A 24,040-nucleotide genomic window follows, 5' to 3' on the forward strand; every position below is an offset into this window, starting at 1 on the left:
CCTCTGTTATGGGGATGGTTTTTGTATCTTCTTTACTGCTTACCACGAAAATGGTTTGCTGGAGCAGAGGGTGTGGGGTTATGCCTGTGGGGACAGCCCCATGGGCGTTGAGAATTACTTTTTTTCCTGCCTAGAACTACTCAAGCAGGGGGGGAGGGGGGCATAACCAATGGATTAGAAGTATGGAAGCTGCGTCTGTCAATGGACTTCAGAGAAACTGATTTTACGGTAAGTTCTTACAAAAATCCAGTTTTTAGAGAAATTATCTAGGTTTCAGGATACAGTGCCTTGCGAAAGTATTCGGCCCCCTTGAACTTTGCGACCTTTTGCCACATTTCAGGCTTCAAACATAAAGATATAAAACTGTAATGTTTTTTGTGAAGAATCAACAACGAGTGGGACACAATCATAAAGTAGAACGAAATTTATTGGATATTTCAAACTTTTTTAACAAATAAAAAACTGAAAAAATGGGCATGCAAAATTATTCAGCCCCCTTAAGTTAATACTTTGTAGCGCCACATTTTGCTGTGATTACAGCTGTAAGTCGCTTGGGGTATGTCTCTATCAGTTTTGCACATTGAGAGACTGCAATTTTTGCCCATTCCTCCTTGCAAAACCGCTCGAGCTCAGTAAGGTTGGATGGAGAGCGTTTGTGAACAGAAGTTTTCAGTTCTTTCCACAGATTCTCGATTAGATTCAGGTCTGGACTTTGACTTGGCCATTCTAACACCTGGATATGTTTATTTGTGAACCATTCCATTGTAGATTTTGCTTAATGTTTTGGATCATTGTCTTGTTGGAAGACAAATCTCAGTCCCAGTCTCAGGTCTTTTACAGACTCCATCAGGTTTTCTTCCAGAATGGTCCTGTATTTGGCTCCATCCATCTTCCCATCAATTTTAACCATCTTCCCTGTCCCTGCTGAAGAAAAGCAGGCCCAAACCATGATGCTGCCACCACCTTGATTGACAGTGGGGATGGTGTGTTCAGGGTGATGAGCTGTGTTGCTTTTACGCCAAACAACGTTTTGCATTGTTGCCAAAAAGTTCGATTTTGGTTTCATCTGACTAGAGCACCTTCTTCTACATGTTTGGTGTGTCTCCCAGGTGGCTTGTGGCAAATTTTAAACAACACTTTTTATGGATATCTTTAAGTAATGGCTTTCTTCTTGCCACTCTTCCATAAAGGCCAGATTTGTGCAGTATACGACTGATTGTTGTCCTATGCACAGAGTCTCCCACCTCAGCTGTAGATCTCTACAGTTCATCCAGAGTGATCATGGGCCACTTGGCTGCATCCCTGATCAGTCTTCTCCTTGTATGAGCTGAAAGTTTAGAGGGACGGCCAGGTCTTTGTAGATTTGCAGTGGTCTGATACTCCTTCCATTTCAATATTATCGCTTGCACAGTGCTCTTTGGGATGTTTAAAGCTTTGGAAATCTTTTTGTATCCAAATGCGGCTTTAAACTTCTCCACAACAGTATCTCGGACCTGCCTGGTGTGTTCCTTGTTCTTCATGATGCTCTCTGCGCTTTAAACGGACCTCTGAGACTATCAAAGTGCAGGTGCATTTATACGGAGACTTGATTACAGACAGGTGGATTCTATTTATCATCATTAGTCATTTAGGTCAACATTGGATTATTCAGAGATCCTCACTGAACTTCTGGAGAGAGTTTGCTGCACTGAAAGTAAAGGGGCTGAATAATTTTGCAAGCCCAATTTTTCCGTTTCTTATTTGTTATCAAAGTTTGAAATATCCAATAAATTTCGTTCTACTAAATGATTGTGTCCCACTTGTTGTTGATTCTTCACAAAACATTACAGTTTTATATCTTTATGTTTGAAGCCTGAAATGTGGCAAAAGGTCGAAAAGTTCAAGGGGGCCGACTACTTTCCCAAGGCACTGTATAATACACATCGTTATCAGAGCTCTAGATCAGGGTGAAGTCTCACACAGACTGCAAATGGCTATAAAAAGCATTTCATTAAATTTTAACAAACCGAACAGCTAAGTTTGGACTATTTCATCTTACATTACTTATTTGGCAATCCTATATATATATATATATATATATATATATATATATATATATATATATATATATATATATATATATATATATATATAAAGATATAAAGATTTCAGTGGTTAGTAAGGATAATCTGTATTAGTTATAAACAGTATAAAACAAAATCAAAGAGTGACTCGTAGGAGGCTTTTTTCTCATTCCGTGCTGAATGTTTAGGCAGGAATTTTACTTTTAAATTTAATCTGTATGTCCATTTTAATAGATGTTCGTTACTAAATGGTGCACTGGACTTCTGTTTTATATTTAGGTTCCGCTACTACCAGAACGTCTGCACTTCCAGTTATTCATTTGTCTGGTGGGACTGGGCCAGATGGGAGAAAGAGATTGACTGGATGGCTCTAAATGGAATCAATATGCCCCTCACGTTCACAGGGCAGGAGGTTATATGGCAAAAGGTAAGGCATTTTTAATTCAGTACTTTCCTTTAAAGTGGTTGTAAAGCCTTAAGGTGTTTGTGCTTTAAGGTGAAAAACCTTCTGTGCTGCAGCTTCCACTCAGCTCCCCTTTCCTTACCTGATCCCGAGCCGATCCAGCGATGTGCAGCGATGGTGGCTCCTGCTGCTCTCCTCATTGGACAGATTGGTCAATGGCTCCTGCTGTTGTCAATCAGAAGCTGTGACACAGGGGTGGGGACGAGTCCCGCTGTCTGTGTCACTGGATGCAGCAGCAGGACTCAGGAGCTAGCACACAAGTGCCCCCATGGAAAGCGGCTTGGGGGCACCCAATGAAGAGGAGGGGCCTGGAGTGCTGGCGGGGGACTTCAGAAGAAGAGGATTGGGGCTGCTCTGTGCAAAACCATTGCACAGAGCAGGTAAGTATATGCATGTTTGTTGTTTTAAAAAAAAAAAAAAAATTAACATTTACAACCACTTTAATATCATAGCATCGATCTCCACATCAGGGCATAGAAGCCGAATATAATGCCAATTATTTCTGTATAAAAAAGTTATCATTATCTTCCATTTGTAAATTACACAGTATTGACGTTTGTTTACCATTTCAATATAGTATAGATATTGCCACTTATATACAAATGAGACCACAGACTAGTTTCATTTATTTATATATATATATATATATATATATAAAATCATTTTTATTAGTTTAAGGGCTTATGCACACTGGGCTTCAAAAACACTACTTTTAAAGCAATGTCTATCCATTGCACTCTTGTACCTGTATGCTGCATTACCCTCTATTCTGTTTGTTTCTCTTACATGTAAAATTAATAAAGATTTATTGAATTGAAAAAAAACACCGCTTTTACAGGGGTCTGATTTTTTTTTTTTTGCCTCTAAACCTCCCTCTGTTAGACTGTGGGTCCATGCACACATAGGTGTTTACAGGCATTTAACCGGTTGCCGACTGCGCACAGTATATTTACTGCGGCAGTCGGCCCCGGCCAGGCAGAGTGACGTAGGTCTACGTCGCTCGCCTGTCACTCCTTCTAGAGCCAATAGCGGGCGGGCGCGCGCCCGCCGAGGCTCGTTCACGGAGGAGTGCGGGAGTGTGACTGGCGGACCCGATGTCCGCCGGTCACACTACGATCGCCGGTACAGCGGGAGAAAGACAGAGCGGCTTATGTAAACAAGCCGCCTGTCAGTTCTCCCTGTGTAAAAGTGAAGATCAGACAGTTCTACTATGTAGAACTGTTGATCTTTGTTTTTACACTAGTAGACCTGTCCCTGCACAGTTAGAATCACGCCCCTAGGACACACTTAACCCCTCCCTGTCCAATACTGTTAACCCCTTCCCTGCCAGTGTCATTTTTGCAGTAACAGTGCATATATATAGCCCTGATTACTGCAGTAATGTCACTGGTACCCCCAAAAGTGTCAAAAATGTCAGTCAAGGGTCCGATCTGTCCGCCGCAATGTCGCAGTACTGCAAAAAAAATCGCAGATCGCCGCCATTACTCGTTAAAAAAAAAACCACCAAAAATGACAGAAATCTTTCCCTTTGTTAGTAAACGCGATAACTTTTGCGCAAACCAATCAAAATACGCTTTTTGCGATTTTTTTTTTTTTTTACCAAACATAGGTAGCGTAAAACAAATTGGCCGAAAATGTTAAAAAATTTTGATTTTTACATTTTTTTGGGGGGAATTTCATATAAAAAAAAAAGTGAAAAATATTGTTGTTTTTGCAAAAATTACGCTCTTTTTTTGTTTATAGCGCGTGATCAAAAAATCGCACAGGTGATCAAATACCACCAAAAGAAAGCTCTGTTTGTGGGGAAAAAAAGGACGTGATATTCGTTTAGGTACAGCGTCACACGACCGCGCAATTGTCCGTTAAAGTCACGCAGTAAAAAATCGCAAAAAAACCCCTGGTCTTTTAGCAGGAATATCCTCCGGTGGTAAAGTGGTTAAAGTCAGAATAAAACCCATCACTTGTACATTCAGGAGAGGAGTGTTTCAGTGAAAAAGCACAGACCGCGCTCAAACCCCTGTAAACGCGTCCAAACCTAGGCGTGTTTAGCGCATGAGCTTCATTCATTACAATGGCCAGAACAAAAAATGTAATATTCTTGTCAACAAAATAAATGAACGCCCAAATGCTTGATGCATCTAAACGAAGACCACTTTTTAGAGATTATAAATGCACTATAGTAAATGAATATTTGCAGGATTGACAAAGGGTTTGAACTGGGAGCGACTTTGAACCTGGAAGTGGGTTCTTTGTACTATTCAGCAGCCGTACAGATTAGGGATAGACCGATATGTTTTTTTCAGGGCCCATACCAATATTTTTGTCACAACGTATCGGTATCGGCCGATATGGGCCGATATTTTGTACATTTAAAATTTTGAAAAATAAAGACAATTTTTGACACAAATCTGGTACTGAACATGTTAATTTTTGTTTAATGCTTAATGGCTGGCTTGCTGCACGCTGTGGTAGGTGGCTGGTTGACACCCTGTGATGGGTGGCTGGCTGGCACCCTGTGATGGGTGGCTGGCTGGCACCCTGTGTTGGGTGGCTGGCTGTCTGGAACCCTGTGGTGGGTGGGTGGCTGGCTGGCACCTTGTGGTGGGTGGGTGACTGGCTGGCACCCTGTGGTTGGTGGGTGGCTGGCACCCTGTGGTGGGTGGTTGGCGGGTTTGCACCTTGTGGTGGGTGGCTGGCGGACTGGCACCCTGTGGTAGGTGGGTGGCTGGCACAGGGGCTGTGGGTGGCTGGCTGGTACAGGGCGTGTGGGTGGCTGGTACAGGGCCTGTGGGTGTCTGGCTGTCTGGCCCCCTGTCTGTGGGTGGCTGACTGTCTGGCACCCTGTCTGTGAGTGGCTCGGGGAATCCCTAGTACAGAAGCCACTGTCTTCTATTTCTGGAGGATCTACCATTGCCAGATCCCCTGCAGCAAAGAGGACTGAATCCTCAAACTAAGATTAATCACTGGCCACGGCAGGCTAAGGGGTCTTCAGGGGCTGTTCTACAGTATATGATCCATTTCATGTACCCATGTAGGTGTTACAAATTGATTATAAGAATTAAATTACTCTCCGTTAATGCACTGTGCACCTTGCCAATGCTTGTATTCCTACAGTGGTAACTCCTGCTTAACTTTATGCTTCTTTACTTCTTGAGGAGTATTAGAAGAGTTGAAGCTGCAACAGCAGCTGAATTGGGTTGTAGACATGCTGAGATGTTCACTTTGCAGGCAGCAAAAAATATACCACTATTCAAGTGAAAGGGAGCACTCTTTAAGGAGGCAATGCACACAGTTGCTGCAAGGTGATGTGGGCTTTACCGAGTTAAACAAGCGTTGAAAGGTTCTTAGCCTTTTGGTATTTAAGAATATGTAAATGGTCTATTGCTCTTGGACACAGATGCATTTAAAGTTGGCAGGAATTGAAAAATCCTCAAACTCAACTACAGCCAAAACATTTTATTTTTGATGGACTAAGGCCCCTTTCACACAAGCAAAATCTATCCAAGCTGATCTGCCTGCTCAGTTGGGGATCTCTCTGCTGATACCCGCTGAGCAGGCGGATGACAGTTCTGTGTCTGCTCTGCTATGCAGAGCGGACACGGACATAGCTCACTGTTCTCTATGTGGCGGTCAGATGGATTTGGACTGCATGTCCATTTCCATCCGATTGTCCTTTGATCCGATCTGCCGGACGGATGGCGAACATATCCCCATCTGTCAGTGTTTAGTGGACTGGATCAAATCAGATGTTGGCTAAGGACAGCGAACACATGTCTGCTGACATCAGCCACCCCATAAAGAACAATGGGTGGTCCGATCGGGTCCGCCTGAAAAACAGACAGGCGGACCCGATCGGTCCGCTGGTGTGAAAGAGGCCTTAGGGGGAACAAACACTTCTGCTAAGTTTTTTTTATTTTGCTTGACAGAGGTTTTAACCCTTCCCCACCTAACTGAAATAAAGTGCAATGTTGCAGTTTGTGTCGTCCACTGTTGGAATTCCCACTACTTCCTGTGTTGTTTGTGATTAATGTCCAGCTTTTTAAATTTGACGTGCTCTGTGTTTTTATAAATGGTAATTTAAAAGCTTTATGCCAACATTTGATAATTCTATAGGATGGCTGTCAAGCAGCATTTTGCACCAGGATACAGACACTGGACTGCTTGTTATAGGCAAGTGCAGGACAAGGTGAAGATGCAGCAGTTAAGGGTTGGTGCTAGGTATTTCCTTGTGTAGCGCTACCCTGCAGGAGTCACTTTAATATTTGTGCCCGGGTCTGAGTAATCCACAGCCAGTCACAGAGTATTTTTACACAGCCAGGTGCTCATCCACTCGTTTCCAATAACCAGTTTAGGGGATTTCCCTCTGTCAGCTTGCAAGAGAACCATAGGTTTCAGCTTCAGTGTTTCAGGCCCTCAGGTCTCCCACTGAGGCTACATGGCAGCCTATGCTGGGGAGAGGCAGCAGCCCCCTCCTCACCTGGACTCCTCTCTGTAGCGGTAGACTGGACCCCAAGTCCATGTGCTCTTGAAATATAAAGTCACCCAGCATGCCTTGGGGCACATCCCCTTATAACTGGCCAAGGCTGTACAGACATCCATGCTCTCATCTGCCAGGTTTCCACCCACTGTCTAATATACTCCATAGCTATTGGATCATTGTGAAACATCCAAACAGCATGAACAGCACCAGAGCAGACTGAGTAGCCTCTGCTAATCTCAATCTGTTAGGCAGACAGCATAGGGGGAGCGTGGCCATGAGCGGCATGTGAGAGGACGTGTTTTCACACAGCTCCCGCACTGATCCATCCAGCGATCCTTCCCTGGCTGACCATCAACCGCTACATCCGGTCTCACAGCTGGTTCAGGCTCTGATGCATCTCCAGGCACATCCATCAGCCCTCTGCACCAGGTGGGATGATGAGAAAAGGCAAGGATGAAGTGGCGGCCTCGGAAGGCCAAGATGGCACCTCTGCGCCTCCTTCTCCACAGTGCACAGCACGAGCTCCTGATAAAATGAAGGAGGGAGGCAGCAAAGCAGGAAAGCCCACTAAACCAATGGCTAAGGACCCCCCCTTTAAGGGACATGTTTTACTATGCTCAAAAGCTATCGGGGTATTGGAAAAAGACCTGGAGGAGGGATCAGGGACACTCAGTACTGCTGGGCATGGGGAGTCGGGACAGCAGGAGGAAGATAGGCTGTGCAGCCCTGCTCAGCCTGGTGATAATGATGACCAGTTGCCCCCTGATCAAGAAGTTAAGCCTGTGCAGCCCACACTGGCAGAAATACTCAAAGCAGTTAATATTTGAACTGCCTCTGTTAATAACATGAAGGATCAATTTGGGGGCTTGAGGGAAGAGGTCTCTCTAATGCGCCAAGATATTCAGAAGATATGTGAGAGGGCGACTGCTGTGGAGAGTAGGGTGAGCGATAGAAGACAAGATTCCCCCACTAGCCCACGAAGCTCGCTCAGAATACCAACTGGCAAAGAGACCAGCAATCGGGCAGAAGACATGGAAAATCGTCTACGCTGTAATAATGTTCGCATTGTAGGGCAACCTGAAAAGAGGGAGGGCAGAGACGTTAGTCTTTGTGGAGAAGTGGCTTATTGATCTGTTTGGAAAAGAAGCATTTTCACCTTTCTTTACTGTAGAAGGGGCTAAAAGCACACCAGGCCGCCCACTTCCTCCTGGGAATCCTCCCAGGCAGATTCTTACCTTTTTCTTGCATTATAGAGGCAGGGAAGCTGTGCTATGTCAGGCCTGCGAACGTGCCAATGTGCAATTTAGTGAAATCCAGGTGGTGTTTGTGGTGGAAATTAATGGGGTTTGGAGCATAGAAATTTGCTTGGTGCACTGAAAACTTTGCTGCGCTGAGATTGTGGATAATAATACGCACCAAGCGCCATTTATTCCCTTGTACTGAAAATTGCAATGTACAGCTTTTTTGTATAAAGAAATCCTAGCGCTCTCGGCGACAAAGCGAGAACACGGGCAAAAAGCTGTGTCTTGGTTAATGTCAACCGAATGAATGAGTCCCTGCTTTAGCACAGCTCTGGTTTATTTATAGTCAGGAAAAAGGGGTTTACAGTGGGGAGGGGACAACTGTTCCGCACAACCAATCCCACACATGTATACATTCAAAAGTTCAATAGAAAGGGGAATGTATGTTCATGCACGAGCGGAGCCGCGTACCTGAGTTTCCCCCCGTTGGGTGCACGAGCGACCATGCACTGTTGCTAACAATGAAACCCACGTGTAGGAAAAATGCCCGCCAATCACTATGCAATGGAATTAGCATGCATCTCATGAAGCATTCTACGAGGAGGTGAGCTGTGAGCTAGATAGGGGCAGACCAGTGGATGTGGTGTACTTGGATTTCGCTAAGGCGTTTGATACAGTTCCCCACAAGCGCTTAATTTATAAAATAAGGTCTGCAGTTATCGACAGCAGGGTTTTCTCTTGGATACGGAGCTTAGCTAAAAGGCCGTGTCCAAAGGGTGGTAATAAACAGCGCATACTCACATACTGGTCTGAGGTAGTAAGCAGGGTGCCCCAGGGCTCAGTCCTGGGACCAACCTTGTTCAATTTATTCATAAACAGCATTGAGGACGGGATCAGTAGTTCGTTATGAGTTTTTGCAGATGACACAAAATTGGCCAGGGCAATAACTGCACAGCATGAAGCAGATATCCTACAGAATGACCTGGACAAAATAACGGAGTGGGCAACGACATGGCAAATGAGGTTTAATGTGGAGAAGTGTAAGGTTTTGCACTTGGGGACTAAAAACATAAAAACACAATACACGTTAGGAGGGGAACCCTTGGGGGGATCAAAAATGGAGAAAGATCTGGGAGTCTTGGTTGATGATAGATTAGGCAACCGCATGCAATGTCAAGCAGCAGCTGCCAAAGCCAGCAGATTATTAGCATGCATGAAGAAAGGGATGTATTCCAGAGATAAGACTATAATCCTTCCACTTTATAAAACTCTGGTCCGACCGCATCTGGAGTATTCTGTCCAGTTCTGGTTGCCAGTCCTCAGGAGGGATGTGTTGGAGCTCGAGAGAGTCCAGAGAAGGGCAACTAAACTGATTAGGGGGTTGGAGGACCTTAACTATGAAGAGCGGCTGCAATCGCTCGATTTATTCTCCCTGGAGAAGAGACGTCTGAGGGGGGACATGATAGCAATTTATAAATATCTTAATGGGGATCTCAGCTTAGAAAAAAAGCTGTTCATTCGAAGGAATTGCATGAGGACTCGAGGACATACAATGCGACTAGAGGAGAAGCGTTTTAACCTCAGGCAACGAGGAGGGTTCTTTACTGTTAGGGCTACAAGATTGTGGAATTGTCTACCACAAGAGGTGGTTTCTTCGGGTAGTATGGTGGCTTTCAAAAGACTCTTAGACTTACATCTCAAGGATCAGGACATTAAGGGCTATGTGAGTTGATTACAGCCACACACACCTATACAGGTTGAACTGGATGGACTATTGTCTTTATTCAACCTCACCTACTATGTAACTATGAAAGCTGCCCCGCTAATACATGTGCATTCACTCCTATTATAACCTGTTAGAGTGAATCCTATATAATATAGTTCATAAAAAACATATTTGATAGCGATTATGCTATTGTTTCAGTAAATGAAACTATATCTACAAAGGAAATTAGCAGCAGTATTTCAATCATCCTTTTTAAATCTGTGCATGTGTCTCTCTCTTCATCCAAACGGATAACGGGATAGTGTTATCTTTATTCGATTTTCTTAAATGATGTATTTTTCTAGACAATACTATCAACCATATGAGACAACCTATGGTTAATATATATATATATATATATATACCTATGTCAGATATACTGATTCCAATGTTTGTGGCTAACATTCGTTGATCCCGTAATGAATATTTCATAGTATTTATGGTTAAATTATCTTTCTTTACCAATAGTTCGATAGTATGATTAGGTTTATTATCCAGTAATAATTTCAGGTCAGGATTCATGGGAATCTACTGTCCTTGAAATGTATCCACGATCATGATTTCGCTGTCCCATACATCATTTCCCACCGGATAAAGTGTAGTATCTCCAATGATCACTTTAGTATCTTTAGTAACTTGAACAATGATCACTGGAGAGGGTAACACTATTTTCTTATTTTGAATTAATTCTTTATAATAAATATTTGCTTCCTTTTCAATAGTGCTCACTAACCATTTGTTTCCTATCAAGGTAGCTTGTACACTTGAATTATCTTGAGTTTTACTGATAGTTACTCTACATTTTTCTGACCCATATTTCAAATAATCCCATCCACATAAGGCATGTGATGCATCATATACAAAAGGTTTTCCTTCACATTGAAAATTATTATCTTTAAATTTTATGCATTCACTTAATATTGGTATGGAAAATACACCAGGATCCGATGACTGATATGTAATTATCTCCGGAGATTGAATTTTAATGTAAAGATCGTCCTGATAAGTTCCTACATTATGAATGTATTTAATCTGAAAGACGTTTCTATTATCCATATATTGTATGGACAATAAGAAACAAATTTCCATCCTCTCTGGATCAATATATAATGGTAGAGCACTTCCCATTTCAAAGGATAAGTTCACATGAAATTCTTCCATGGCCTCTTCACCTAGTTCCAACAACATTGTCTTTATTATATCTCGAGAAACAAAATATAATGGGACGCGACCATGGAGTAAGTCATTCATTCCACTTTGAACTTCATCCAAAAACCTTAATTATGGAACAATATAGGATCTTTCAAAAATAAAAGTTCATATTTAAATCGTTCATGACTTTTATGTAGTTCGGTAGAATATAATATCAGCTCCGAATGTAAGTTTGTGGTAACTATTATCTTGTTAACCATGTCCATTAATTTTTCCATATTAGTCTTCTGAATTTCATTTTCTTGGTATAGATATTCAATATTGTCTCTCAAGTTTCCAATTTCAGCTTGCAAAGTCTTTATAGAGACAGAACTAACGGCCAAAGTGGTGTTAGAGTGTAGTAAAAACCATTCCAAGTGTAGTAAAAACAATGCTAGCAATGAGGAATCCAAGGAATCTCTTTGGACGTTCAACTTTAGATGCTGGTTGAATATTGAATGGTTTCCTAGCATGGTCTAGAATATCACATACTCTAGCCTGAGCTCTGCTTACATGTGCAATATACCATTCTTGCATCTCCTTTAACTGAAAATAGGAGGTATTGTAACTCCTCTCAATGGATATCTTTGGATCCAGACTCACAAAAATCTTATGAACTAAAATTTTCCTCTCCGTCAACAAGAATCCGGGGGCGTCCTGTAGCATGATTCCTGAAGAAGGACCCGATTCAATGAGGGGTTCCGTCCTGAATTGGGCTCCAAGGAATAAGATGACCCAGCCAATCGCGGCATATTTGGTGTTCATCGTTGTCTGTACCAAACAACTATCTGGCATGGAAGGTTAATCTTCTCCTATTAGATGAAACATACAGTATGAATATATATTCTTATCAATTGATATTTTTCAAGATTCATGCAACTATAAAGAAACTTTTACATGTAAAGATCTGTTAAGCGAGAGAAAATATCACAATATCAAATCCTTATGTACAGTAGGTTTCTTCTTCATCCTCACCTTCCAGCATTCTCAATTGGGACCTAGGATGTCAAGCACGTAATTGATTGACATGAACCCATTTCTCTACAAAACCATCATTCTTGACAATTTTTATTTTGTAAGCCACAGGTGAGATCTTATCAATGATGGTGTATGGACCTTTCCATGAAGGAAGAAACTTATTTTCCTTTGCTTGATTCCGAGCAAAATTGTACAGATATACCTTATCACCTGTCTCGTACTCCTTCTTGGTGGTTTTGAGATAATAAGTTTTGTTACTTACGGCTGCTTTCTCGAGGTTCTTTTGCGCAAAAGCGTGCTGGAGATGTTGACGTAGGTGTTCCACATACTGATGTGTCGTGGCTGCATTGATCAGATTATGATCTAATGTGCGATACAACAGATGTTGTGGAAGAAACATTTTCCTACCTGTCATCAGTTCAAAGGGCGACATCTTAGTGGCAGCGCTTGGCATAGCTCTAATAGCCATGAGCACTAGAGGTAATTTTATGTCCCAGTCTTTACCTGATTCTTTGATGAATTTCTTAAGGATGTTGACTATTGACTGGTTATAGCGCTCCACTGCTCCACTAGATGCTGGACGGTATGCAATATGCAACTTTCGTTTAACCCCCAAGATTTTCCATAGCTTAGTCATTACCTCACTCGTAAAGTGCTGACCCTGATCTGACACGATCCTTAATGGCAAACCAAATCTGGAAAAGACATGGTTAACAAGCAAAGTGGCACACGTTTCAGCAGGGTTATTGTGAGCTGGTAAACATTCTATCCATTTGGTGAAGAGACAAGTGACAGTCAACATATAACGGTTACCTCTGGATGACTTTGTGACAGGACCTATAAAGTCAATCTGAATATTAGACCATGGTAATGAGAAACCCTTTCTTTGAAGCGGGGCACGATGCTTGGGGCCTTGAGGTTGGAATTGAGCACAAACCAGACAACCCTGACAGTATGTTTGGACATCTTTCAATATATGAGGCCAGTTAGCATAATCACGTAGTAACTCATGAGTAATCTTTTCACCACGGTGACCTGCTGTGGGTGCGTCATGGGCATGTTGTAAAATTAGGCCTCTAAATGTAGTGGAAACTACCCACTGTTGAAGACCATTCTTAGATGTCCTCATTAGTAAACCATCCTGAATTTTGAACTGAGATTTAGTTCTCACAAGTAATCGGAGATCTTCCTTTTGGGCATAGTCTTTCTCCGATAGGGGGTTGGTAATACGATCCTCAATGTGTTTTTAAAAGATTCCAAGTATAGGATCATCTTTTTGGCTTTTAATCAGATCCTCACTTGTGGATTCTTGACTCCATTGTGCCACATTGTTTGTAGTTTGAGCGTTAGCTCGTTGTCTAGTGACAGCTTCAATGTGTATCTGTCCTAATAAATTATCTATGTCCACACTTGTTCCATTTATGGCACCTTGTTTAGCAAGTTGATCGGCTAGATCATTACCTTCCTTGTCCATGTTCTGAGTTTTAGAATGACCTTTAGTTTTCTTCCAATAAATGGTTAGATCATTACTTTTGACTAATTCATCAAGGGCACAGAATAGCTTGGCGTGTTTTACAGGTTTGTTATTGGACCATAACATGTTATTTCTTTTCCAAGTAGGCAGGTATTTAAAGCGGAGTTACGGGCACAGAAGTCATTTTTCAATAGACATACCCCCGGGACAGTCAGGGCTAGCACATTCCACAATGGCTAGCCTCTGATCTGTCCCGGTTCGCACTTACCTTTTAGAAGAAATTCTCACTTATAAAATTTCTTCCACAGCGTTTCCATCTCTCTTGTGGGCAGCTGAAGCCGGCGTGGTCCTCTTCGGCGTCTTCTTCGGCGTCTTCTTCGGCGTCTTCTTCTCCCAGAATGCGCCTGCACCGGCCCCTCTCATCACTTCCGGTGCGGCGCCGCATTCCTCCACAGCTTCTGGGCATGCCCAGAAGCTGTTTAGCAGGGGAATGCTCCCGGAAGTGACGAGCGGGGCCGGTGCCGTCGCATTGATTCCTGGGAGCGATGACGTTCAGCTCCCAGGAATCAGTGCAAGCCCGGAAGAGACGACTGAGCCTCGGCACAGAGGGAGGAAGTGAAGACTAGGTGAGTATCTTCGATCTTCAATTACAAGGTGAGTAAATAAAAAAAAAAAACCTAAATATCCAATTCCTTTTCAGGTGAAGGTGTAGAAGCGGACGGGCACAAAAAAAAATATTGATTTTGTGCCCGGAACTCCGCTTTAACAAAACGATTACGTACATAATTGGAATCGGTGACTATAACAAATTCTGTGATGTTGTGCTCTATAGCAATTTGAACAGTTTTGTATACAGCTGCTAATTCGGCCACTTGGCTGCTCTTAGCACCAATGCTATACCCTACTGAAATGTCTGGAAATCCACTGGTCCAAGCGATTCCAATACCTGCTACTAGTTTTCTCTTCTCCCCTGCGATGGTGTGATAAGCACAACCATCAATATACACACATGGAAGTAAAGGACAGTAATCCTCATTGTATGCTTTGTAAGGGGAAGAGATTTGTTCCTCTAAGAAATCCTCTATTGGCTCCTCTTTATGAAAATGAGCCACACAATCATGAAGTTCGCCAAGTCCTTGAGCTACTGGACTCTTTTTATTTTGTTTATACCGAATTTCTAATGGCCAACCTTGTAAGGATAACGTCCATGCAGTTATTCTGCTATTGGACAAATTGCCATCTCTTATTTTGTCACTTTGTAAATATTGTAGTGGTTGGTGTGCCGTTTCAACGATGATTTTCTCACCCTGAATATAACTTCTGAAGTTTTGAAGGGCCCAGACTGTGGCTAATAGGGCTTTTTCACTGTCAATAAATTTTACCTCTACAGGTGACAGGGCCTTGCTGGCATATGCGATGACCTTGTTTAATTTGTCTTGTTTTTGACACAATACAGCACTAATGCTGAGATTTGTAAAACCAGTTTCCAGATAAAAGGGTTTACCCCCCTTTGGATATATGAGACATGGGGCTTGGGTGAGTCTCCTTTTAAGTTCAACTATGGATTGTTCCTGGTCTCCCCCCCCATGTCCATGGTACATCCTTCTTGAGCAATGTCAACAATTGTTTACTGATTTCTGCATAATTATCAATAAACTTACGTGAATAATTCATCATACCCAAAAATGATCTCAATTCACTGACATTGATAGGTGTTTTAGATTTCAACACAGCATCTACCTTCTTCTTTTGAGGATTAAGGCCTTCGGAAGTGACCTCATGTCCCAAGAAGTTTACCTTGGTACGACACCACTGGGCTTTCTGCAATGGAATTTTAACACCTGCCTCTCTCAACTGGTTAAGCACATGCCTAATCTCTTGGATATGCTGTTCAAAGGAGGGGCTTTTCAACAAAATGTCATCCACATATGTCAAATTTCCCCTTTCTGTAGCATCAGGCATCGCCTTATGCAAAAATACAGCAAATTCATGACCTACATTTATATAGCCAAACGGCATACGATTCCAGGTAAATTGTTCCTTCCCAAACGTAAATGCTAGTTTATATTGGTCTTCAGGACTTCCCTTGATGGTCCAATAGCCTTGGGCACAATCCAGTGCAGTGAAAATTTTGGCTCCTTGCATTTGTGCCAAGCATTGGTCAATATATGGCACGGGCCAGCCGGACATATATACACGCTTATTGAGCTGTCTGAGATCAGCATACAAACGCCATTGACCATTCGGTTTAAGGATACCAAGGATAGGATTATTATAAGAACTGTGCACCGATCTTATAATGCCTCTCTCCTTGAGATTCTTTATTATTTCCGCTAGCTAATCGTAACAAGCTAGTGGAAGACAATATTGCTTGACATAAACGGGAGGTGCCTCTGGATCAGTTTGAATCCTAGCAATGTGTATGTCTGTTAGACCACAATCATAGGAATCTTTAGCAAAGATATCCTGACATTCCAGGAGAACTTCTTTTAATCTTTGGCGCTCTGAGTCATTAGAGCATCCATCGGCTAAAGAGATTTCCTGTTGGACCATTTCTAAAAACCCTGGAAAAGCTTCAGGTTTACCTATTTCACATAGGCTTCTTCAAGTTTGTCAGTGAGGTCATGACTTGGCTTAGTAGTCTCATTGATAGACCCACCATATTCCTTTGCTTCCTGCTCATTAAGTGGCTGATCAAAGGTAAGGGAAAATTCCTCCACCTGGCAGGTACCTTTTTCAGGATCAAAAGGATAAATTGAATTAATGGTGAACAATCCTTCAGGAGAAGAATTAAATGTTTGTTCGACCATCTGCTCCTCGGTGAGATATTGTTCAGGAATTAGGCCGATGACCACATTTTGAAATCCAAAAGTATAATAATCTCAATCTAAGGCCAGACCAATTACAGTGTCTTTTGACAAATGGATTTAATTGGGAGTACTGTTGTTGACAATTAATTTAGTTTTGGATTGGTGAATATTTACCATGGAGATATGACTTACTGAAATTGCCAGTTGTTGCATCCTATTTGAGAGGCATATTAATGCATCAAGGTTCTTTAATTTTTGGCCTTTTGGAACCTGAATAGGTAATAGGAAATTATCGGAACCTGGAGGAATGACAACATTTTGTGGTACAAATACCTTTACTGCATATGGCAGTATCTGGGATGATCTGAGGGCCTCATATTCATTCATGAACGCCCATGGATTCTCTTTTAATCTAGTCCACAATATGGAATTCACCACATCCACGTGTATGGCAAACCGATGTAATATATCGTTGCCAATGTACATTTGACACCTCGGCTCATTGAGTACCAGGAATAAATGAGTGGCTGTTTTACCCCCTATGGAAATAGATAACAGGCATCTTGCAATGACATTGTGACTACCAGAGTTATCATCCAATTCATGGACCCAGTTATCTTGAGGGTTAGGATACCTAATTACTTTAGGATCGGCCACTTGTTTTAGCAGATCCCTACTAATGTAACTGTGTTCCTGGCGCAGATCCAGTTTAGCCCTTTTAGTTCTTCCCAGGTCATTAACCTGTAGGGCAAAGAACATGTCATTCACCTTTTCAATTCCTGCTAAGAATTGTGTATGATCACTAAAACCAGTAGGGACAGGATCTCCGGGATGAAGGTGAATGATCAGAACATCACTTTCCAAACAAACAGTTTTAACTCTTTCAGGGGACACACATATGGTGTTGTCCTCCTGTCCACCAACTGTACAGGTGGGAGTGGCTTGTAGGAATGAGATGTCTGGAATTTGGGAATTCCTGAAATGGATCTCAATAGAGTCCGGTCTTTCTTCAATCACATGGCAGTTACGTTCACTGCGATAGGACTGGGAGTGCTCATAATTAATGGGCATTTTTGCTTGGGACCAAATAACCTTATTGATGAAATCCATAATGGGATTCAACCTCTTAAGGAGATCTATGCCAATAATCAAACGATCATAGGGCAAATCAACTATCAATGTGGGATGGTAAATTATTTTAATTCCCAAGTTGATGGGCAACCAAGCTTCTCCTCTGACCTTTTAAAGCAGTGCCTGAAACACTTATGAGGTTAGCTTTAAAACTTTTCAGTTTGTATTTCTCAGAAGATAAATCCTGGATTTGTTGAAAATATTTCTGAGATAATATAGTTGCATGACTACCTGTATCCAATAAAGCCATTATTTGTGGTAAATCATTATGCAATTTGATTTCCAGATAATACCTGTCATCAATTTCCTGTAGTGAACACAAATATTTGGAATGATCAGTGAAAAGAATGTTATGCTGTGTCTTACTCCGCGACCCCCCTTCCTTTTTCACACAAGAGTGCGTGCCTGTTAGTTTCACAGAAGAAGTTTTGGAAGGCTGCAAAATAGAATCACAGACAAGTTGCCCTTCCTCCTTGCCATCTGGCATTAGAAGGGTTAAATTCTTTTCAGGCATACAAACAACAGGTTCAATGATTTCACTTCTAGGAATTGATACAGTACAGGTATTTACATGACTGGAAACTTCTGTTATTGTGGGTTGCTTTCTGCAGCATTCGGTCCTAAAAAAGGATTGTTGGATTTGTTACCGAGAAGCTGGGATATTTTTTCCATCTGTTCTGCCATAACTCCCACTTGGTTCTGCATCTGATCCATTCTATCATAAAGATTAATACTATTTTTCCAGTGACCACTGGGGGCTGGATTTTCGGAATTAGCAGTCTGAGACTTGTCAGAACCTTCTGATCCAGAACAATTATTTTGATTTTCTTTAGGGCTATTTTCATAATTCCTATACTTACCTCTCGGGTATCTTATGAATGGAGGATTGCATCTTTTTACCCATTGATGCTTTTTATCTGGTGCGCTATCAATGACTGGACCCTTTTTATCATCTGGATGGGGTTTAGCCTTATTTATTTTGGGAGTATTGGGGTCTTAAACCACATCTGCATAACTCCTTTTTGGGGCTTCAAAGTATCCCTCATCTCTTTTATTATGAACCTCAGCAATTTCATTATTTGGCTTTTTAAACCTCTTATCCTGAGTCTCCTCACTAGTTTGCAACACAGCAAAAAGGATTGTACTTTCTGATAGTAACCACTCTAGACCCCATTCAGGATTATATTCCCGGGCCAGAAAAATTTTGATTTTATTTGGCAGAGCATCGTAGAACAGTTGGCTAAATTCATGGTTATCAAACTGGGGATTTTCCTCAGCCAAGCTATAGGAATTTTTGAGAATGGACAAAAATTCCCTATGGCTTTGATTTGGCCGACATTTCAAAGTAAACATGGCCTTCCTAGCAGCCGTGGCTGTTTGATAAGGACCAAATTCAGTTTTTACTTCTGAAACAACTTCAGACCAGGTATTTATACCTATATCTCGTAGGGAATTAAAGAAAAACCTGTAGCTTGATTCAAACACCCATGAAATAAATTGGATCTTCTGCCTGTCATGATTTAAATTTAGGGTCAGCATAGCCTCTTCATAGGCTTCTAAATGATTAATAATAGAAGGGGAACCTTTCTTGGTAAACAGACCTACTGTTTCTTTTAAGAATTTTATCACTTTTGGGCTATCACAAACAGGTTGAGAAGTCTTTCTTTCACTTCTCTGAGACCGTTTAGGAGGTAAGGTTGAATTTGCTTTGGGAAGAGAATGTCTTTTTGGTCTAAATATCTCTTCCTCAAATGGGTTATTGGAGTCACTCTCAGAATCTGACATTTGAGTATTTATGGGACGTTTAAAAACATTATGTTCGGCAGATGTTCGGCTCAAAATTTTAGGGCCATTTTCTCCCTTCCGAATAGAAGGTGTAACCTTTTCCTACTGGTTTGTTTTTCCAGCATTGGGTACAGCTAAGCCGAATCCTCTAACTCCTGTTGCATTAATTCTTTAGAAAATTTCAACCCATCACATTCTATTTTTAAAGCAGTCCTCTGTCTGTCGCATGTTACCAATTCACTATGTTTTTGACTCAGTTCTTTTCTTAGAGTATCGAATATTTCTTTGGTCTGATTGCTTTGCTCTTGATGACCTATGTGATCAGTCAATTTCTTATTTTCATCAAACAAATTTTTAGCTTGATTTCTATACTCACGAATTGTTTGTTGTGACTGTTCAACAAGCTTAGCCTGAGATCTCAGTTCATTTTGAAACTTGTTCAATTGAGCAGCTAATGCATCAATTGTGTAAAGAAATACTGGCCATGATCTATATATCAGTCCATCTTTATCTTTCTTATTTCTAGCATCAGCAATCTGACAAAAGAATAAAGCTACCCATGATTCTTTGCTCCAGATATCATTTACATATCCTGCAATTCTTTGTTTCATTTCAACTACCCAACTATTGAGTTCATCTTTAACATCCAATCTATCTCTTACATAAGACATCACATTAAATTTGACCTTTTCTCTAGTCTGTTTATTGTGCATACCCATTTCCGGTTCTGGTTCTAGTTCTGTTTCTGTGCCAAAGGGAAGTAATTCATCTGACAGACCTACAGATTCAGCCATGTTCAATATGGTAACCAACAATAACCACAATGAATTAATGTGAATGGCAATAAAATATATATTCTGCACAATTATAACCCTTATTTCACTAGGTACTTATCTCGCGCTCGGGCCTCCAATTATGTCAGAATGTTTATACTGCTCTGATATAACAGTGTCTATCTATGCAAATAAGCAAAGATCTGTAAGTAGGAGATTCTGAACTTATTTCCATAAATCAACAAAATGCAAGATCGTTTTAAGTGACACTAAACTGAAGATAAGGATCATACAATTTCTGTGCAAAAATACATCTATTTATTGAATACTTAAGTGCAAGATAAAATGTCAAAATATAATTGATGATAAACACAAAGTTAGAATAAAATTCAATGAAAAATTCACACAGGTAGTATGAGAATAAAATCAAAGAATTTTGTCTCAGAATAATAAAATGATTATAACCAAAGACTTTTTAGAGAATGATTAATAGTCTACCAGGAAGACATAAAATATGGCAACCGACATGACAGATGTGACACTTGACTTTTCTCTCATCTAACAGATGTTCAATTCCTATGTTTTAAATAAAGTTGCATGGATCAACATTGTTGCACCATGCCTCAAAAAGTCCAGATTTGTTTTGGTAAAATATGTTTCTATTTAGTTAATCTACCATAAAGAATACATCACAACTGAACCATATACTAAAGCCAAAATTGCTTGCAATTTCAAGAAAAGAAAATTAAACCAATCATACTGCAGTTAGAATGGTCACAAATTCAAATCTTGATACAAACAGTTTCAATGATGGATCAGTTAGGTGCATCTAATTAAAGCAGATCAAACTGTTTGTAGGAAAAATAGGAATATACTTTACCAGCCAAGTCTTATTATCTGAGATGTCACGCTGTCTTGGCTTACAGGGTCAAATGTCACCCTCAGTGTCTCATAGCATCTGACTTTTCTTACGATCTCTCCAGTCCTCTGTCCTTCCTCCCCCCTCTAGCTGACAAGAACCTTTTATGCCCCCAGCAGTGTGGGTGGGGATCTCATTATCATATAAATTCTATGTCACTAGAAGGATCTGATTTCTATAATCAATGACTGCAATTAAAATGAAACAATCACTAGGGGCAGTATTGTATTACTCTTATATTCAGGATATAAAATATAACAATTAAACTTTGAACCTTGTGTTGACAAAGAGCCTATAATCCCCGACCTTCTAGACCAGACTTCAGGCAAGGCCAAAAACAGTTTTATGATATTTTACCAATTACGAAAGTTTACTGAAATCTTTCTAACCTGCAATGATAAGTCATCAAAATCAGTTAATGAAACAAAATATCATATGTAACGTTTTCCTAAACATCTATGTATGTTATTCATATATATATATATATATATATATATATATATATATATATACTTCATTGTTAATATTATTTTACATAGGATTATAATATATCATTAAATCTTATTTTTTTAAATGGGTCTAAACACAAAAAAAAAAAAATACTGACCAGGGTTTATGACTACCACACAGACAAGATTATCCTGGTATAGCGTCAGCTAGACTTTATCTTAAAGAAAGATAAACAGACTATTTATTTATTACCTTAGGTCAACACAGCATGTCTGTTGAAACTTTTCTTGAATAGACACCTTTCCTAAGGCTGCATTTACACTTGAGCGTAGCGTTTTTTTACCGCGATTTTTTACAACGATTTTTACCGCGATTTTACTGCGATTTTCAGGCCTTTTTTTCAGGCGTTTTTAATTGACATCTATCAAAAACGATGGTAATCAGCCCAAAAAGAAGCTCATGTACTTTTTTCAGCTACAGGCGTTTTGCAAAATGCTCTGATGTGAACAGGGGCCATTTAAATGAATGGGGTTTTACTTGTTGGGCGTTTTGGAACGTTTTTTTTTTAGCGTTTTTGGAGCTGAAAAACACTCAAAAATGCCCAGGTGTGAATGGAGCCTAAAAGGAGGTTTGAACTTTCAGCGACCTTCTACAATATGGATGCCACTGCTCAAAATTTCTAGATATGATGTATTTCCTTTATTTAATATTTAATATCCCTCAATAATTCTGATAGGACCAAAAGTAATGGGACAGATTAACAATCATAAATCAAACTTTCACTTTTTAATGGTTGCAAATCCTTGCAGTCAATTACAGCCTGAAGTCCTGGAATGCATAGACATCACCAGACGCTGGGTTTCATTCCTGGTGATGCTCTGCCAGGCCTCTACTGCAAGGGTCTTTAGTTCCTGCTTGTTCTTGGGGCATTTTCCCTTCAGTTTTGTCTTCAGCAAGTGAAATGCATGCTCAATCAGATTCAGGTCAGGTGATTGACTTAGCCATTGCATAACATTCCACTTCTTTCCCTTAACCTCCTAGGCGGTAATCCCGAGCGTGACTCTGGGTTGAATTTTCATATCAAGAGCGGTAACCCCGAGTCACGCTCGGGGTAGAGTTGCAGAGTGCCAGCGGAGCCTCCCTTGGCTCCCAGAAGCATTCCACTTACCTTGTCCCGGCGATCCAGCGATGTCCTTCGCTCCGATCGCCGGGTGACCGGCATCTGACTTCCTGGTTCCGTTCCCTGCGAGCAGAGGCGGCGCACGGGAGCGGAACTGGGCGGGAGTTTTGAAAGTGAAACAAAATAAAAGAGGTGATACACTGTAATCTGATAGGATAACACTGTATCACCACAGATCACCTCAGATCTGACATTACAGTGCCCCTCTCTTCAGTAAACTTGTGATTTGTGCCCAAAAAAAAATAAATATATTATGGCATCAAAAAAGCGCCAGTCTAAACCGCTTTTGGACCAGCTGAGTGACAGCGACAGCGACCCAGAGGTGCTCGCGGAAGTGAGCGATAGCGAGTCATGCGGTGATTTGTCGTCCGACACTGACACTGACACGGATCTGGCAAGTGAGAACGGCGATGACCCTGACCTCAGCGATGTGCGCACTTGGTGCGCTATTGATTGCGATGCGGACCAGGTAGCGCCCCCAAGATTCCCCTTCACCTGATCACCTGGGATGAAGGTAGATGTCGAGCGTGACAATCCTCTGGCCTACCTGCAATTATTCCTCACTGAGGAGGTAATTGAATTAATTGTCGCCGAGACGAATTGCTACCAACAGCAGCAATCCGCAACGCTGCATGCCAGGCTTTCCCGAAGCAGAAGGTGGGAACCGGTAACGAAAGAGGACATGTGGCTCTTTATGGGACTCCTCTTTCTTCAGGGGTTGGTGGGGAAACCATTCCAAAAATGGTACTGGACCACCAAAAGGTTACTGGCCACACCGTTCTTTGGGACCGTGATGTCTGAGTATCACTTCTCCCTGATTATGAAGTATTTCCACTTCACAAACAATGAGGAATTTGATGAGGCCACGCATCCTGCCCCAAACTGAAAAAGATCTGGGAGGTATGGCAACTTATTGTGGGAAATTTCCAGCGGACCTACGTGCCAGAAAGGGACATCAGCGTGGATGAGAGTTTGATGGCCTACAAGGGTCGCCTAAGTTGGATTCAGTACATCGCATCAAAAAGAGCGCGGTTTGGCATCAAAACATATATGCTCTGCGAGTCATCCACGGGGTACATATGGAATTCCATCATTTACACCGGCAAAGGCACTAAATTCGACCCCAGGTACAGCAACTATGGGATTGCCACATCATCCGTCCTGACACTTCTTGACCCCTTGCTAAACCAGGGATATTGTTTGACGACGGACAACTTCTATACCTCCCCGGAACTATATGATGTTTTGCTACAAAATAGAACCGACGCATATGGTACCGTTCGGCCTAACCGTCGAGACATGCCATCTTTTTTTGCCAAAAAAAAACTAAAAACCGG

At 41.4% G+C, this 24,040-nt stretch overlaps 1 protein-coding gene across 1 annotated transcript in view; it reads left to right on the top strand.

The window, feature by feature from the left end:
- Nucleotides 1-24,040, top strand: part of NAGLU (N-acetyl-alpha-glucosaminidase) — a 369,580-nt gene that overhangs the window by 96,533 nt on the left and 249,007 nt on the right. The window contains exon 2 of the mRNA XM_082271761.1: nucleotides 2,343-2,490. Coding sequence (XP_082127887.1) covers nucleotides 2,343-2,490 — 148 coding nt within the window. The remainder of the gene's footprint in view (nucleotides 1-2,342; nucleotides 2,491-24,040) is intronic.

This window comes from Pelophylax lessonae (genome assembly GCF_965119305.1).
Source record: "Pelophylax lessonae genome assembly, chromosome: 11".
Classification (NCBI taxonomy): domain Eukaryota; kingdom Metazoa; phylum Chordata; class Amphibia; order Anura; family Ranidae; genus Pelophylax; species Pelophylax lessonae.